The following is a 16,460-nucleotide window of genomic DNA, read 5'->3' as shown; positions in this document are numbered from 1 at the left end:
AAAAAAAAAAAAATACTTAAACATTAATTCCGTTATTTAAACATTTGAACTAGGGCTGGGGGCGATAAAACAATCTCGAAACGGGATCACGATGAAATTCAGGTCGATAACCATGATAAGCTTTAGACATATTTACCCAATAACACAACTGCCAGAGTCTGGCTTTTCGGCTTGGAAGTGTGTTTCCCCCGTCAAATAGTGTTTACTTTCTGTTGAAATGCGTAGCGCCCCCATCCATAGTTATTAAGTTCAGGTTTAGGTATGGGGAAGAAGGTGAAGTTGGAAAAGGGAGACGAAATGAGCGAAAGTGGAGCCGAGGGCAACGAAAGAGTCGTTGAGGGCATGAACGTGAACTCACGTTATCCTAAGACGTTGATATAAAAGGGTTATACGACATGCAAAATATGTCACCTTACCAATCGTGACGTTTTTTTTGCCAGAAATTAGTGTGTTCCATAGACTGTAAAAATAGCATGCAATGAGTGCCATCAGCTGCCAGGCAAACCAGTGCCCCTGTGTTGGTGTGGAGAGAAGGCACCACGATGGCTGTCGTGACATCACGATGGCTTTTGGCCATCGCCGATAGGCGTCATCCATCGGACCAACCCTAAGGTTAACCTCACTTCTGTTAGTATGATTGTGTGGGAGTAATTTAACCACACAGCAGCCAAACACCTTGTCAGCCAACCATACAGTAAATTGAACAGCCAGCCACCCAACCACCCAACAGGCCTGGTTCCTTCTAATCTCAGTTTCTTGCCAGCCTTGCTTCACTGGGACCGGATCCAATCGACAGAGACTGACGTAAGAGACGTGTTACATAGTGAGAGACCTGTCCCTTGTGATGACTGAATATCTCTTGGTCTCACACTGCCAAAATGCACAATTGCACACTATGGATGAGAATATTGACATATATTTAATGCCAATTAATGTTAAATTGTGTAACAAATTAAATTACGTCTGAAAACAGAAAGATAATAGAAACAGACGTTTGAGAGATTATAGATGGCTGGTAACAAAATTATGTACATTACGTATGCTTAGCAGGGTGCTGGGGAAGGAACATAAACACAGAGATGATAATTATATAATTTGATCAGACAGCTATATTTTGCTGACTTCCCTTTCAATTATTTACCTCCCTGGAGCCTCACCACATTCACAGGGCAAAACTAAGAAGGCAGAGGCAGTCAGAAGCTTGTGTCCTGTATGTAATGTCTCCTGAGTGAAGATGTAGAGATGTGTATATGTATATATATATATATATATATATATATGTATATATATATATATATATATATATATATATATATATATATATATTTATATATATACATACATACATACATATATAGTTTAAACTACATTAACCTAAAGTTTAAACATCTGGTAAGAAATTTCATTCAGCAGAAACATTGGAAAACAAATAGATAATAATCATAGTCTCCATTGGACATAATTAATACTCCCAAACATGCACAGACTTTGCAGACAAACATTCACACAGACACAAAGATGGAAACCATCCCCTCTGTCTGCCTCACAAATATTTTCCTCCTGATTTTAACAGTCCCCCTTTGCACGTTGCTTTTACTCTGATCATACACATTTTTTGCACTTTGTCATTTTAGCTAGACTGAATGGAAAAAAAGTATTTCATTTAATTTCACTTCAGTCAATAACCGTCATCTCTATTGACAGCATGCACCTTGTTTGCATTCAGCTACCTCGGCAGACCCATTTTTCACCCTCCTCTCCCTAACACTCCTCATCTCTCCTTTATTTTCACTCCTGTTCTCCTTGTCCCGCTTGTTCAAGCAGCCATAACTGTCTCTGTCGGTTTCCTCTCATTCCTGCTCCTTGAAGCGATTAAAGAGTAGAAAGGAAACGTTTCCATTTCGAGAGACATGTCCGATGAGGCATCAGCTTCTCTGTACTGACCACCTGCTACATTCATGAGTACAGACCACAACACTCCAATCTACCGTAGATGAACACAAGAGGACAAACCAATATAAAACACAAACACACCAATAACGCTGCATACAGAGCCACTGGATCCTGTTCAAGTGTAGAACATGACAGTCCGGCACACATAAAACCACACAAACACACACAGACACACACACACCACACACACACAGGACCAGACGTACCGTAAGCACATGCTCCCCTTCACGTTGTTCGTCCATTAAGACTAAAACATCCGCAAAGCAAAGGCAGCAGGGATATTAGCCAGTTCCTTCTGACTTAGGGCTATCTCTGTTGTAGAAGGTGTGTGTGAGCTAAGCGCTAACAGAGACACTGTCGCACTCGTCTGTTCCCTCTTCCTCCGCTCATCTTTTTATACAGAGAGGAGAGAGAGAGGGAGCGAGCTGCTTCTGAACACACATTGCTCTGCTCTATCCTGTCAGCCCGCTCTTTGCTCAGCAGCCAATCCCACCATGCCACCATGAATATTTTATTTGCCCAGCCAAGAGTTTAAAAACGCACACATACAAACCACCACACGGTGGACATACACACACATTTGGAGGACATTCAAATGGTCACCCGCTGAGGTATTCAGGTCAAAAATAAAGACCCACCCCCAACACTGATAAATGGAAACAAGCACACGTTTGAGCTTGGCATTCCCCAGAGGGCGCAATGAATTGAAAAAGGACAGATAGCTGTGTATTCATTGAGATTCCAAATGCCTCTGAGCCTTTGACTGACATTCACAATCCTTATATCCTGAAGGTTGCACGTCTTTCAACAACCTGTAATTTTACAAAGAACTATGGCTCATTTGTTTTCTGTCCACAACAAGAATTCTTACATCAGTAGGTCAAAAAGAGCATACCGGTATTCCTGAAACCTAAGTATTAAATCTTTTTTAATTGGAAAATTGGATCTCAGTCCAGCCCAGAGATACTCTTTGGAAGATCCGTAACAGCGCCAGTCAGTTCCGACTAGACTAAACACAAAACCATCAAGGCATTACAAGTTCTCAGAGCCCAGGGTGATGTCTTAAAATAGCTTTTTTCCCCAGACTAACAGTCCAAACCCCCAAATTATACAGTTTATAGTAATGTAAGACCAGGAAAAGCAGCAAATCCTCATATTTCAGAAGCTTGAACCATGTAACGTTTGGCATTTTTTCTTGATAAATGACTTAGATCCTCTTTTAACGACTTTTTACAGAATTGTATACTGGCAAACTGTATAATTAAGAATACAGTATGTGTCAGCTTGTTTCTTTTCAAAGCAATACATATGAATAACGTATAACTCATATCCCTAGCATTAAATACATACACAGAGCTGCCCAGGACAACCATTATAAACTACTGGTGTCTGCAAGAGCTGCCCAAGTTAAGGTTAGGGTTAAATTTGAGTTAGTCACAATAAGAAATCTTTACAGTACTGTAAAGATGTGCAATATTAGCATGCCTGTTGAACAAAGCTGTACTGTACGTTACATCCAATGCAATGGCATGCCATTGACGACCACATGCATCCAGAGGAGAAGAGAAAAACAGAGTCATATTTGTAGAATGGTTAATGGAAAACTGAATCCAGTCTGTACTCAAACATTTACATTTTTTGTTCATGGTTCTTTGTGGTCAGCTACAGTAAGTTTACATAAAAATTACAATATATTTAACAGTTACGTAGTTCTGCATTATATAAAAATATAGCCTGCATCACAGTTTCCCTTTGATGGTTTTCTATAACATTTGGTATTGTGTCCTATAGTATGTTTGTAATCTTAGTTGAAAGGGCATTTAACATATGAGGTAACGATCGTCAACTGGCAGACGCGGGCCACATTCGGCCCGCCAAAGCTTTCATTCCGACCCACAGAATAATAATGACTTAATCATCACCCCTGGTTGATGTGATTTGAGTGGTGAGTGGCTTTCCATCTCTGTCTGCACTATTTTCCCCCAAAAAGGACACAGTGAATAGGTTGGTCAACAGAACTTCAAACCATACTGGACATTTAGTTTTGTGTGGTCTAACTAATAGAACTCCTACCTGATGTCATCACTGGTCTCATCTCTACTTGATGCCATCGCCGACCTCATGTCTCATTCACTCCTTGCCTGTGTTCTTCTCCACTAAGACATCTTGTCAAACAAACATTATGTAATAGATTTTACATTAGTTTTTTCCATATTAATAATATTAAGAAATGAATCTGTTGGGATCAAGTGGCTCCCCCTACACTGCCACCTAATGTTAGACCTACCTGTTGCCTTCCCTTGTCTTTCCTGATCCACCATCCTCACACCTGAATGAAATGAACTCACTGTTAAATATAGCAACCTAAATTCAATTCTTAAATCAGCCTAGTGATGGCATCAGATAAGACAACTATTAGGCAGTAAGGTTGTGCTGCTGTTGAAATTACATTCACATTTTGTATTTTAAATTTATATATATTATATATTTATTGTATATATTTATTTATTTTTCTTCTGGTCATTTATTGTGCATGCTAGCTTATATTTACCAGGTGTTATTTGACCTTAATAAAATTGAGATATGTCATGCATGGGATTGGTACCATAGGGTTTAACCAAAATCTAAATGTAGCTATCAGCAACATTGGTTTGCATTAAGTTAGCAAACACTAGCCAGTCTGTTAACATGAATATTTGCAAGCCTCCAAGCACAGACGTCACACTTTAAATCCTACCTGTTGCCTTTCACCATCCACTTATTTAACTGCTGTCACATCCCTTGACATGTCATCTCCTTTTCACTCTTTCTTTTTCTATTTTTAGCCCCCAACAGCAGTTTTGCTTTATCCATCTTTTTCCATAGACGACAACTCACTACTCGTACCTGCTCGCTCGGCGCTCACGGCGCCCACCCGCTCTACGCCCACCCGCTCCCCCCTCCCTCTTCTATGTCAACATTCTATGATGGAATCTTAAGAGATAGAGCGCCTACTCTAGCCTGTTAGTCCTCTAAAATGTTATATAACATTGAGGAAATGCAGAAATGATTTAGAAATGCACAACAGCAGCTATTATTTTTTACCATCGCTTTGCCGCCCCCCATGGTGCTGCGCCCCTATGCGCCGCATATAGCGCATACCCACTTTTTGCGCCACTGCACCCAGGTAAACCAGACAAAATGCCATGCAGCTTCAAGCACAATTCATTTGGATACAAGTGTTGCATTTTGGAAGATAGACGGGATTCTGAACGCAGATGTCCGTGCTTCACACACAGCAGCGCCGAGAGGTAGGCTGTGTGTGTTACAACACACAGCACATGTACCTAACTTGGAACGATACAGAGAGGATTATCAACGACCACTGGCACAGATGACAACTAACGCTACGGTCGTTACTGTAAGTAGGCTACAATACAACCTTTGTGAGTAAAAAGCAATACCCACTTACCTGTTCTACAGGCATAAACATGTAGGAAGAGATATTTCAATCTGCTCTGCCTGTGCAGTCCACTCTCGTCCACCGCGCTGTTTTACACAAACACAGAGTGCTACTCTGCAAATAGTGAATTTTCACAAACAAGCTAAAACGACAACTGTCAGTTTGTAGTCTAACTGTTTATCTTAGTTTGCCACAAATCTTGAAATTTGGACAAATTCTTGTAAACTTAGCTGCTGGATAAACAAGCCATCCTCTTCACTGGAGCGGTAAATCCATGGATGTGTTATAAGACCAAAACAAATCCACATGGCTACTTAATATGCACGGGAATGACGTCATCGTCATGTTTGCTTTCTTCATTCTTGATGATGATGCCTAAGGTTGTATACTTTTGCAACAGCAATCATTTCACTGCAAATCAGGCATACAGGTTTAGCGTTACTGAAAGTCGGCAAAACGAATGTGTACTTATCAGTCCATTCTTCATTAAAGCTGCGGTTTTCCACGTCAACTTTTCACTTCAGGCTCTTTGACAGTGGCATTTTTACCTGACAACAGGCTTTTCTTCCTGCAGTGAACTGCCTCCTAGTCTGGGATCATGTTCTAATTAAGTAGCCTAGTTATCAATATGGATTTTTCATGTCTTTTAGGAGTCTGTTCACACTAATACATGTAAATAAATATAGCATTAATTTAGTAAGAAAGTGAAAATATCAAACAAGGATAGGTTAATTAGGTATAAATACATTTTATTTTCTTTATTTGTGTGTCTGCTTAGAGAAATTCTGGCCCTTGGAAAAATAGTAGTTGATGACCCCTGGTATAAGGGGTCCAAAAGAAGAAGAAATTGAAAAAAAACATGTTGCCCCCAAAGCAAATGAATTCCCAGCTCTTATTATTTCAATAATATGCAGTAATTATTAATGCAATCCGAACAACAGTGATAAATAGAGGAAGGGCCAGGTTATGCTAAAAAACAACAATGTGTTGTTGAACCACGTCGGAAATCAGAAGTGTTTATAGCTGTTCCAAACAGCCACACTCAAAGGTGGGGTGAATAGCTGGTCGTCATAGATTGGGGGGAACTTTTTGGTCTAGGAACAAGTTTGTTCTACATAAAAAAGTAAAAAAATAAAATAAAAATGGCCATCTCAATTTCTTGAAGCCAAAGATGATGACATCAAACTGCTTGTTTTGCCGATCAACCTAAGAATTTAGCTTAGTATCATAGACAGAAAAAGCAGCAAATCCTCACATTTTAGAAGCTGGACTAAGAGAATGGAACATTTTTGCTTGAAAATGACTAAAATTATTAATTAATTATCCAAATAGTTGCATTCTTATTTTTTTTGTCAATCAACTCATCGATTAATTGACTTATTGCTTCAGCTCTAAACATATCCATGTTAGCCACCTATAATATCCGCTTCTCGTAAGGTAAGACAGAAAGATATTTTTGGTGCAGGGTTGCGTGTGCACCTCCCAGTGTTTACACACAAGAAAGAGGCTTAGGGAACAAAGATTAACTTCTCAATGTCTCAGATCCTAGATCCATCCAAGGTTATATCACCAACCAACAGGAAAACCATGCAACCATCAAGACTCAAACTGCACTTAGCAGCATAATGGGGTTGATGAGTTTTTTTCTTTACGTTTTCCTGTAATTGGATGAGCTTTCAAATCCTCTTTGTGAACATGGTAGACCAATGCATAATACCATGTAGATTAGTACAATCCTGGGAATCCTGGGTCCTTGATCTGCTGTTCTGTCTTTTACATTTTATAAAATTTTTACGACATTGTTTTGAGGAAATGAAAGACACTCTCCCCTACCTCCACGGCTTCTTTCTAATCTACAGAGCAGCTCAAACGTGTAAATGCATGCAAATTGTGTCGAGGTGAGGCACAGAGAAGTTAGAAAAGCTTGGTAACTATTTTGCCTCCAAGTGGACAAGCAAAATAATCTCAAAATCATATACAACTTTTTCTTTGAGTCAGAAATGAACAACAGGACAATACTAGCTGTGTCAATTTCTAATTTATGTAATTTTTATTAATCATTGCCTCCAAAAAGCACTTAAAAGCTTGTGGCCTATTCAATCTGTTTAATCGCATCCTACTTTCTAAAAGTACATTTCATTCTCGCAGAAAGTAGATTGGGTACAATATAAACAAACAGGCTCTCTGTTGTGTACACCAATAAGCCTATAGCTTGGTATAGTAGGAATTATTTTTTTGTTATCGTATTATCTTAACAGTATAGCTGAACAGAACACAGCAACATCAGACTAGTAAATAGCCTTCTACTGTGTGATTACACATTCAAAGCAATGTTGTACAGTGAGTAAGCTTCAAACAAACGCTCACTAACCCTGGTAGTAAGTGCTGAGCCAATAATGGTCCAGGTCATAGAGCCTACCGGCCAGATAAAACCCTCTTTCAGCAGAAATCCCTCATCTCCTGGCAAGCTGACAAACACCTTAAGTAAAATCCAATGAAAGCTCACACTGCAGAGCCAAATTAGAATAGTCAATATAAACAGAGTTCAGGACGTCAGTGACAGAAAGTGTGCATTTATTAAGCAAAATACGACACATGAACCAAATGCAAAGAAAATGAATCATTTAAGGTACACCTGGTGGTCCAAACTATAAAACAGCTTTTATAACCCCTCTGTTTTTCTTTCAGTGTCTTAAGATCCTCAGCCTTTCCACTGCCAACCCACCTTTACGGTATAAATTTGAAACCAGATGATCCATTAGGATAGACTGTGATACCAGTAGGGCCTAATCTTTGGCCACTAAGCACTCATAGTAAAGGTTAAAGTAACAAGCGGAGAAAAATGTTCATCTCCAACAATGAGGCTAATACAGGTCACAAAGCCCTCTAAGTAGCCTTCTCTAAATGTCACAAACACAGCCTAAGATGATATTGGGCGGCATAAAGGCAGCAGAACAACAAACACCACAACTCAATGACATTACATGGCATGTGTTTCCATTCTTGGTATGACTCTAAAACACTGGTTTTAAAATGGACAAATGAACAGAAGTCGGTGCCAAACTATAAAGCTTACTATTTAGTTGCAGTTTGAGATTGTCATTGTTCAAGACCATTTCTTAGGCCAACAAGGACAGCAATGTTTCACTTTCAAAGTGACAACCAACAAACATATACACAATAACAAGTTACTTGTGAAAACCAGATTTCTGTGTTTTAAACATGCACACACTAGCTGAATATCCAAGTCAAAGGTTAACAATGGTATGTACTTTGGGATGTGCATTTTGATGGTTGAATAGTTAAGGAGCCCAGAGACTTTATTTGGCATCAAGGAGTTGAATGTCTGCCTTGAGGGTCCTGTGTCACAGTGAATGCATTGACTGCCATGCCTGGGGAAGAAGTACATAGCTATCCAATAACTCCTTTTCATTGGGAAGACAGGGGTCAAGTTTCCACACACACACACACACACACACACACACACACACACTGAGAGAGAGCGAGCAAGAGAGAGAGAGAGAGTGTAGTGGTCAACCCTACACCAGCATTGATGTCAGACAGTCAGCAGGCATTTTAAACTTAGCTCTGACTGAAACCAGTTTCTTTTTTGGGCTTGTTAACACTGCTGTATGTTTGATGCTCATCATCCCATCTGTGACTGTAAAGTTACACCCAACAGACAGGATGTGGGTCTACTCTCACCCACAACTCACTTAAAATGTCACATTGAAGAGTTTGGTAGATGTAGCTAACCTACACCTCACGTGTCTGATATTGTGCATAACAATTTCTTTTCCAGTTTCGACTATTTCCCTCTCTAGTGGCACAATGCTTTCACAGTAAAATTAGCAGCATTTCCTGACTTGGAAATGTCATACAAGTAGGCTGATCTATTTTGGGCGCATTTGATATGCAAATTAGCCTTTTATTTCTGTAAATGTACCAGCAGATCTTATCAACTGACTAGCTGGGACACATATTATCAAGTAATGGACGGGTGGACCTGTTGAAGAAGGTGAGGGGAAGCTATGTAACGTTAATTCATTACAGGCATTATAAACTATTGTCAGATTTACTCAGGCAACACCAAATGCTTATATTTAGTTATGTGTAACTTACGTTGTAGTTTATTAAAGTGCGTGGACAAACAGCAAACGGGAAATATATTAATTTAACTACGGTTAATAACGTTAATAACGTCACTGGACAGGCTTGACTCCGCTCGTGCCCGGCTAACGTTATCGTTCTGAAAACGAGTGAAGATTAACAAAAAAAAAATTATAGGCAGGGAAACACATTTCTATAAAACATATGTTTGAATGAACGCTTTCGCTGACTTTAACAAGAGACCTTAACACAACTTGTACATATGCCACGTGTCAGAATTAAAAAGCCGGCTAACAATAGCAGCCGGCGGATGGTGCCTCACTAAATCTGACTCCCAAGCATCACTTGTACTTCTGCGACTGCTTGCAAACAAGGGGCAAACACGGACAAAGAGCCACACAAATGTGATGGTAGCTAACGGTTAACTGATGGGCGGGTACTTACTGTTCTCAAAAGGGGCCTCATTTGTTCCGAAGGTTCGTCCATTTCACCTGCCGCCGGTCTTCTGTCCACCGTTAGCTCTTTTATTTTTAACAGTTGATGTAGAGAGGCCGGGTGACACTTATGTGAACTGTGAAGACTGGCTGTCCTGTGTGCTTTCCCTAACTACACGGTAAGGAAACGCCTCTAAAATGATTGACAGTGATTGATTGCCAATTCACGTTCAATACCCGGCGTTCACAGCCAATCAAATCCAAATACGTAACGATGAGGGCGGGGGCTATTTTCCTTGTCGCCTCAAAGTCCCCAGCGAGCGTTTTTTGTTATGATTTTTTTTAGCTTCGTTAAACCTGCTGCGACGGCTAGTGCGTCTAATCATTTCAAATGTAAGTTGTACAGACGAGAATTGTTGAAATACATACAACTTTATTTAAGTTTTATATTTAAATGATGATTAATAACAACAATAAAGCCTGAATGAAGGCTAGAACAAGCAGATACAGGAACAGATTACTCATCACATATTTTTTTTTTTTTTTACTTTAAAGCTACTTGAAGGCAAAGTATGGGATGGAAATGTAAACCAAAATAGCCACCACCAAAAACAATAGATAATGTGCTGTTCCCAAACTGAGAAGGGCTAAGACAACAACCAAATGTAAGCTATTTTGATGATGTTAGAGATTTATTTTGGCTACACTAGCAGTATTTACACAGTGAAATAATACTTTCATTCTCGTTTGTGACAAACAGTTGACAAACACAAAATGTAATGTAGCCTATTTATATATACAATACTTACAATTTATATACAATATATCTGTAATGTATACAGTCAAAAAAGACCTGGACTTGGGCCTTTATTAGTCTTTAATAATCAAGTAGTAATAGTAGTATTAGTATATAGTATAAAGATGTTTATTGTGACCTAAAGTTGTTCATTTTAAATATAATGAAATCACAAATGTTTCATGACAGGAGATATGAGAGTAATGTTGTATTATTAGTTATTATTAATGGCTAAGCATTCACACACTAGATTTTTAAATCTACATAGACTTACTTTATATAGGCTTACTAAAATGTATGGGTTTACTGTAGATGTGGCCGCTTATTGTGACAAATAATAACATGGCCTATGCCTGCGCATCCTTGGATATTGGTAATACAATACATTAATATCGGTATGGGCTATTTCAGATGTCACATTTTTTTAAATGACTAAAAGCTAAATCTTTGTCTTGAAGTCGGAGGTCAACAATCATTGTCTGTCTTTTCATCTGTGGGGATTATGTTGGTTCAGTAACCTGATTATCAGTAGATAATACGTTTTTGCACAAATTTGAAACTACATCCTTCTTATTATCCTACACTCTCTTGACATAGGCTTATCATTCATCATCTTCCATAAAACCATCAAAGCTTATCATGTATTATAATTTGATATTGTGTAATAATTCATTTTCACCAGCAGATGGCAATGCTGTATCAACCATTTCTCTCACTTAAGACAGCAGTTGGCTGCCAGAAATAAACATATTTAATTCACTCTTTACAAGTAATACTTTCAGTTCTCTTTTATTTCTTGTCTTTTAGGCTACATAATTGATCAAGTGAAATCACCCTAGACACCTAACTGACTTTTTAAACCATCAAAAAAGGTGGATGGATCACAAACAAAGATTTAGATATATAAGAATGCATTTTGAGCCTTGGTTTAAATTTTGGTAGGTGAAGTTGGTGTGGATACATGATGGAATGCTCTTGGGCTTTGAAATAACCTGGAAGTAACTGTAGGACAACCTTTCTTCCAGATCCATGGAGTTTAGCACATACTTAAAAAAAATAATAATTACAGTGAACATTCTTAGTCACTAGCATTATTTCAAAATCACTTTGTGATCATGTCATACATTGTATTTCAGTGGAGTACAATTACAGTAGAAATCAGGCAGGTGCAAACAGTAAAAGTAGTCTGTTCTTTCAGAAGATGGGTGTTTTCTTCTAAATAGAGCCCGCTCCTCACCCACCAATCAACCTCCGGCATAATCACGCGGCAGCTCAGAAATAGAACTGCGAGGTGGGAGATCAAACTATCACCTCTTAATTGTACCCCGAGTCTTAAAGATGCTGAGAGCCCATTAGCGCACAAAGAAGAGTGCTGTGTACTGCTCCTGAAACATGCATCTGCATAATGCAGCTGGGAGATGAGTCAGAAGTTAGACAAGTGGAAGAAACACCACACTGACATCCACCTGTGCTGGGAGTAAGAGATGCAGACTGCAAGGTGAGGAGAAAGAAAGTTTTCTCATTTAAAGCTTTAGAGAGAAAAAAAAAATCAGTAGGAAGAGTGTAGATGTACTGAACTTACTGTAGTGGAAGTATTGTCAAATGTAATATCCAGAAGTAAAGGCTGCAGAACTTATAGAATCTAAAATATCTGTGCAAAAGTTGCACAGATATTTTTCATTAAGCTTTGAGCAGCAAGAGGCGACAGGTTGGAGAGAGTAACATGTCAGGCGCCAGCCACCAAATGAATATTGACTGTGTCATGTTTTGTCCCAGAAGCTGTATAAATTATGAGTCCCTCTTTCCCAGAAGGTTTAGTAAATTATGTTTTTTCTCCAGTGGTGAGGCCTTCTGACAGTGCCAGGAGAGAAAGAAGAGAATGTAAAATTCCCAAATCTGTTGGAGCTCTCCATCAAAGTGCCAATGCATTGATTTTGACCACAGATCTTTTCCATGTGGCTGCACACCTGCACGCCTTACCCAAAACATTGCTCTCAAGACTAGGGTCTTGGGGGAGCCTTAGTGCCCCTGAATCCTGTTCAACTCCTCTGGGACATTCAGAGGAGGGGGTAGTAGAGGCCAGTGACCAGCATGGTGTACCCAAATCGACTCAAGGATGGGTAGATGGTGGGAGGGGTAGGTTGGGGTGATGGTAAATGGTGGTGGTGGTCAGAAGGGGAAGGTGGGAAGGGGAAAAGAGGGAGGGGGTCCGGCCTGTTGAGGTGCGTCCCACTGCCCTCCAGAGGGAACGCAGGGGTTTGAAATCAATGTGCTGTTAAGTGCAGCTTAGCCGCGGGATACTCTCTCCAACATTATCCATGCACCAGTGAGCAAGGGCCTTGCCTGTGCGCTGCACATGCCGTCTGAGGGCACCGACACAAGGCCCTTCTGCGCCTCTAGTTCCTCTCACCTCCGTGCTTTCTGCCAACACTCAACGCCCCTCTCCAAACAGTTGTGGCCCTGCTAACTTGAGACTCATCTCACACCAGGGTCTCACTCCAGCAGACCTGTGAGCATTACACTCGTACTGTAGTGCCCCCCCCCCATCCCCCTCCCATTTACTGCTGATTAACCACATCCAAAGCCGGCAGTGAGACCAAATAAAGCATTGTTGTGTACATAGACACCTGGGGCGAGCTAAAAGAAGAGCCTTTGTCAGCATCATTAGGACTGTCAAAGCCCATGACCTCCACTAACAATACAAAGAACATATGCTCATTACACATAAAACAAAATATTACATGACGTGCCAGAAGATATCTACAGTAAATGTATTAATGGATTGGGCTTAATAGCTATACAATATAATATATTACACTGGATTTGGTTCCTGGCTTTGGTGTGGGCCTGTGTGTGCATTCAGTGTCCATCGTTTTTTACAATTAAAGACACTGGATCTGACTCGTGTCGACTAATGACATTAACCTCAAGATATTTAAGAACGTCTTTGTAAAATAAAAGTGATTAACTAGATCATAAGTGAATGCATCACAAAACAACAGAGTGGCCATATGAGACTCAGGCGTCCCTGAGGAACAATTCTACAGTAATTCTAACTGGCTTGATAACTATTTAACAGAAGTGACATTTATCAACACATCAAAGGGGAAATGTAATGTGAAGAGGACACGTAATCACCACCGTCTCACTCTTGCTTGTCTGTAGGTTACTTTTTAAAAGGGGCGTCTAAAAAATCTTGACCCAGACACACATCTGCCTGTGGCTGCATTTAGTCAGTGAGAGCAGTAATAGTGTGTGACTGAAGGTGAGGAAACAGCCTCAGGCCTTCATCTGTGTTTAGATGTCAGCCCTCCTTGGGTACAATGTCTCCATAGCCTCCTTGGCCCTTCTTACATGAACTCTCAACATGGTCACCAATGGAGCGCCTGAGGGAAGGGCACAGACACGTGACTGTTCACACACATGAAACAAGAAGTTTAACTAATACGCTATAAATTCTACAAACCACTGGTGGGTCCTCCTAGGCCTTTGTATTACTGACACTACAACAAAACTCAGTCAGTTACTGAGATTGTAGCTAGTAATGTCAACACCGTAGTATAGCACAGTAGTCAATTCTTCAGGTCTTATCCCAATGCTCATAACAAGTCAACATGGTCTGAATTTGTGGTAGCATGCTGTAGAGGTGTCTATTGATTACTGTACTTCTTGCATGAATGGTTGAGAAAGACACAATCTATCGACTTGTTGCTCGTTTTTTTGCAGTTGTCTGAAGCTCCCATAAATCATCTGTTATTGAGCTGTGGAACATTCATCAAATAAATAATAAGAGAATGTTTACAGAGCTGCAGTGGAGACTGAGGACAATACTTGTAGTTTAGATAGTAATGCTGTCATTGTCCAATATCAATGCCAACATGCATTTGACAAAGCATTTGAACAGGAGGATGAAGCACTGTTGGTGACAGCGGTTGCACCGTTAAAGCGTACGTGTTTTGGTTTGTTGTGTGTGAGATCCATGCGGAAAGACAAATTCCAGCAATCGTACGTTCATTAGAAGTTAAACTGCAGTATGTGATGTGAAATAGGTATTACAATTGCCCCTGCAAATTCTTAGGTCAATACAAAGCATCACAATTGTGTTGACATAGGAGGACCCAAAAAGTTACTTTGGGTCTTGACAGCTATTCCTTACCTTCACAACCACTGATGAGCAGAGGTCAAGACAACATGAAAAGGAGAAGAAAAACATCATCAGATGCTCTAAAATACAATTTGCTGACAGTCACAAGTGCAAACATTTATATTCTCCAGACTCGAACCCCCCTAAGAGCTTTTTTCTTACAGCTTTCCTGAGAGGCCAGGGCAATCAAGCACTCTACCTTGTTAGGAGGTGTTAATTGGAGTTAGTCAGACTCCTCACTTTGTCAAGGAGTCTGACAACAGAATTAATTAGAATCTGAGTATGTAAATCAATTCAAATTGGGATGCTTATGGCGGAGGATTTCATATATTTTCACCGAAGAAAAACAGGTGCTGAAAACATGAGCCAAGTAGTCTCTGTGTGAATATTATGACTTCTCTTTCCACTTTTGGAGAGGCGTATAAATAGAGGTGTTGAGCTGTGCATTGCCCTTAGTTGGATGGTTGATGGACCATTTTACCATTTAGCCTGTTTCTCTTTTTTCTAAGTACACATGCCTCGCATGCAGTTGCATTACTTAGGTAAATGACAAAATGTGTAAAAAAAAACAAACAAAAAAACCACCATGGCAACAACAGAAGGAATAGCAGGATCAATCAGCTTTTGTGTGCTTTTCACCTTATTGAGTCTATGTTGTGATTCATGTAAGACATGTAAATCTCATATTTAAATCACACTTCGCACACTTGAATTGTGAGCTGTGTTGTTACCTTGTTGCACTTATTTGTAGTTTGAAAGGATTGCTCAGCTCTTTTGTGGATAAAAACCTTAGGCTCTGAGAATTTCTGCTTTATATTTCCAGGAGCAAGAGAACATGAAAAAACTAAGTGCTTACTGACCGTGGCCTTAAAAAAAAGGGGGCTTTCAGACATTATGCCATCCCATGCCCTTATCATTTTCTGTTGTTTACTGTGCGTGTGATTATTTGTATTTATGATACATAAGTCTAAGCATATGAAAATAGTCTGTTCAATTTTAGACTAAATATGCTTTATTAGTGAAAACGGACAATATACTTAGCTTATGGAAATGTAATTTGCAACGTAACTAGAAATGAGTTCCCTTTCTGATTTGCAGTTAGTCTGACATTGCTTACAGAAGAAATCATTATTAAATAGGCTATTTAAAAATACCTCATTTCGATTACAAAACAAGATAAAACTGGTTATATTTTGTTGCCATGCCACCACCTTTGAAACCATCGTTTTATTCAGATGCCACGTAGATTTTATACCACTTGTTGCAATGTCAACCTGTTGGCAGCAATCACTCTACTATAGAGGCCCAAATTCATGGGCTCTATAACAAGCCATAAAATAAAGTAGGGTCATATGTCCCCCCTATTCATACTCACATTCACTGCATAACACACATTTTATTTAGATGTAACTGACAGGGTATCAGATCCAATTATTTCAGTTAAGTTTCAGCAGCCATTGTACATTTTTAATTTTGCATGTGTAGATTTATATTTTACAGCCGATCAAGGAAGATCATCTTAATATCTGCAAATGCCCTGTCTTAATGTCCCATGGTCATAATATATAAATAAAAACGGAG

At 39.5% G+C, this 16,460-nt stretch overlaps 1 protein-coding gene across 6 annotated transcripts in view; it reads right to left on the bottom strand.

Annotated features, from left to right (window-relative positions):
- LOC144528444 (sodium bicarbonate cotransporter 3-like) overlaps positions 1 to 10,092 on the bottom strand; it is a 47,028-nt gene extending 36,936 nt beyond the window's left edge. For all 6 annotated transcript variants that reach the window (XM_078267011.1, XM_078267005.1, XM_078267010.1 and 3 more), the window contains exon 1: positions 9,950 to 10,092. In XM_078267011.1, the coding sequence (XP_078123137.1) occupies positions 9,950 to 9,991 (42 nt within the window). In that variant the 5' untranslated portion in view covers positions 9,992 to 10,092. The remainder of the gene's footprint in view (positions 1 to 9,949) is intronic.
- Between the last annotated feature and the right edge of the window lie 6,368 nt (positions 10,093 to 16,460).

The sequence above is a fragment of the Sander vitreus genome, chromosome 14, assembly GCF_031162955.1.
Source record: "Sander vitreus isolate 19-12246 chromosome 14, sanVit1, whole genome shotgun sequence".
Classification (NCBI taxonomy): domain Eukaryota; kingdom Metazoa; phylum Chordata; class Actinopteri; order Perciformes; family Percidae; genus Sander; species Sander vitreus.
Note: the sequence above shows the minus strand (reverse complement) of the source record. Positions and strands in the feature narration are given on the sequence as shown.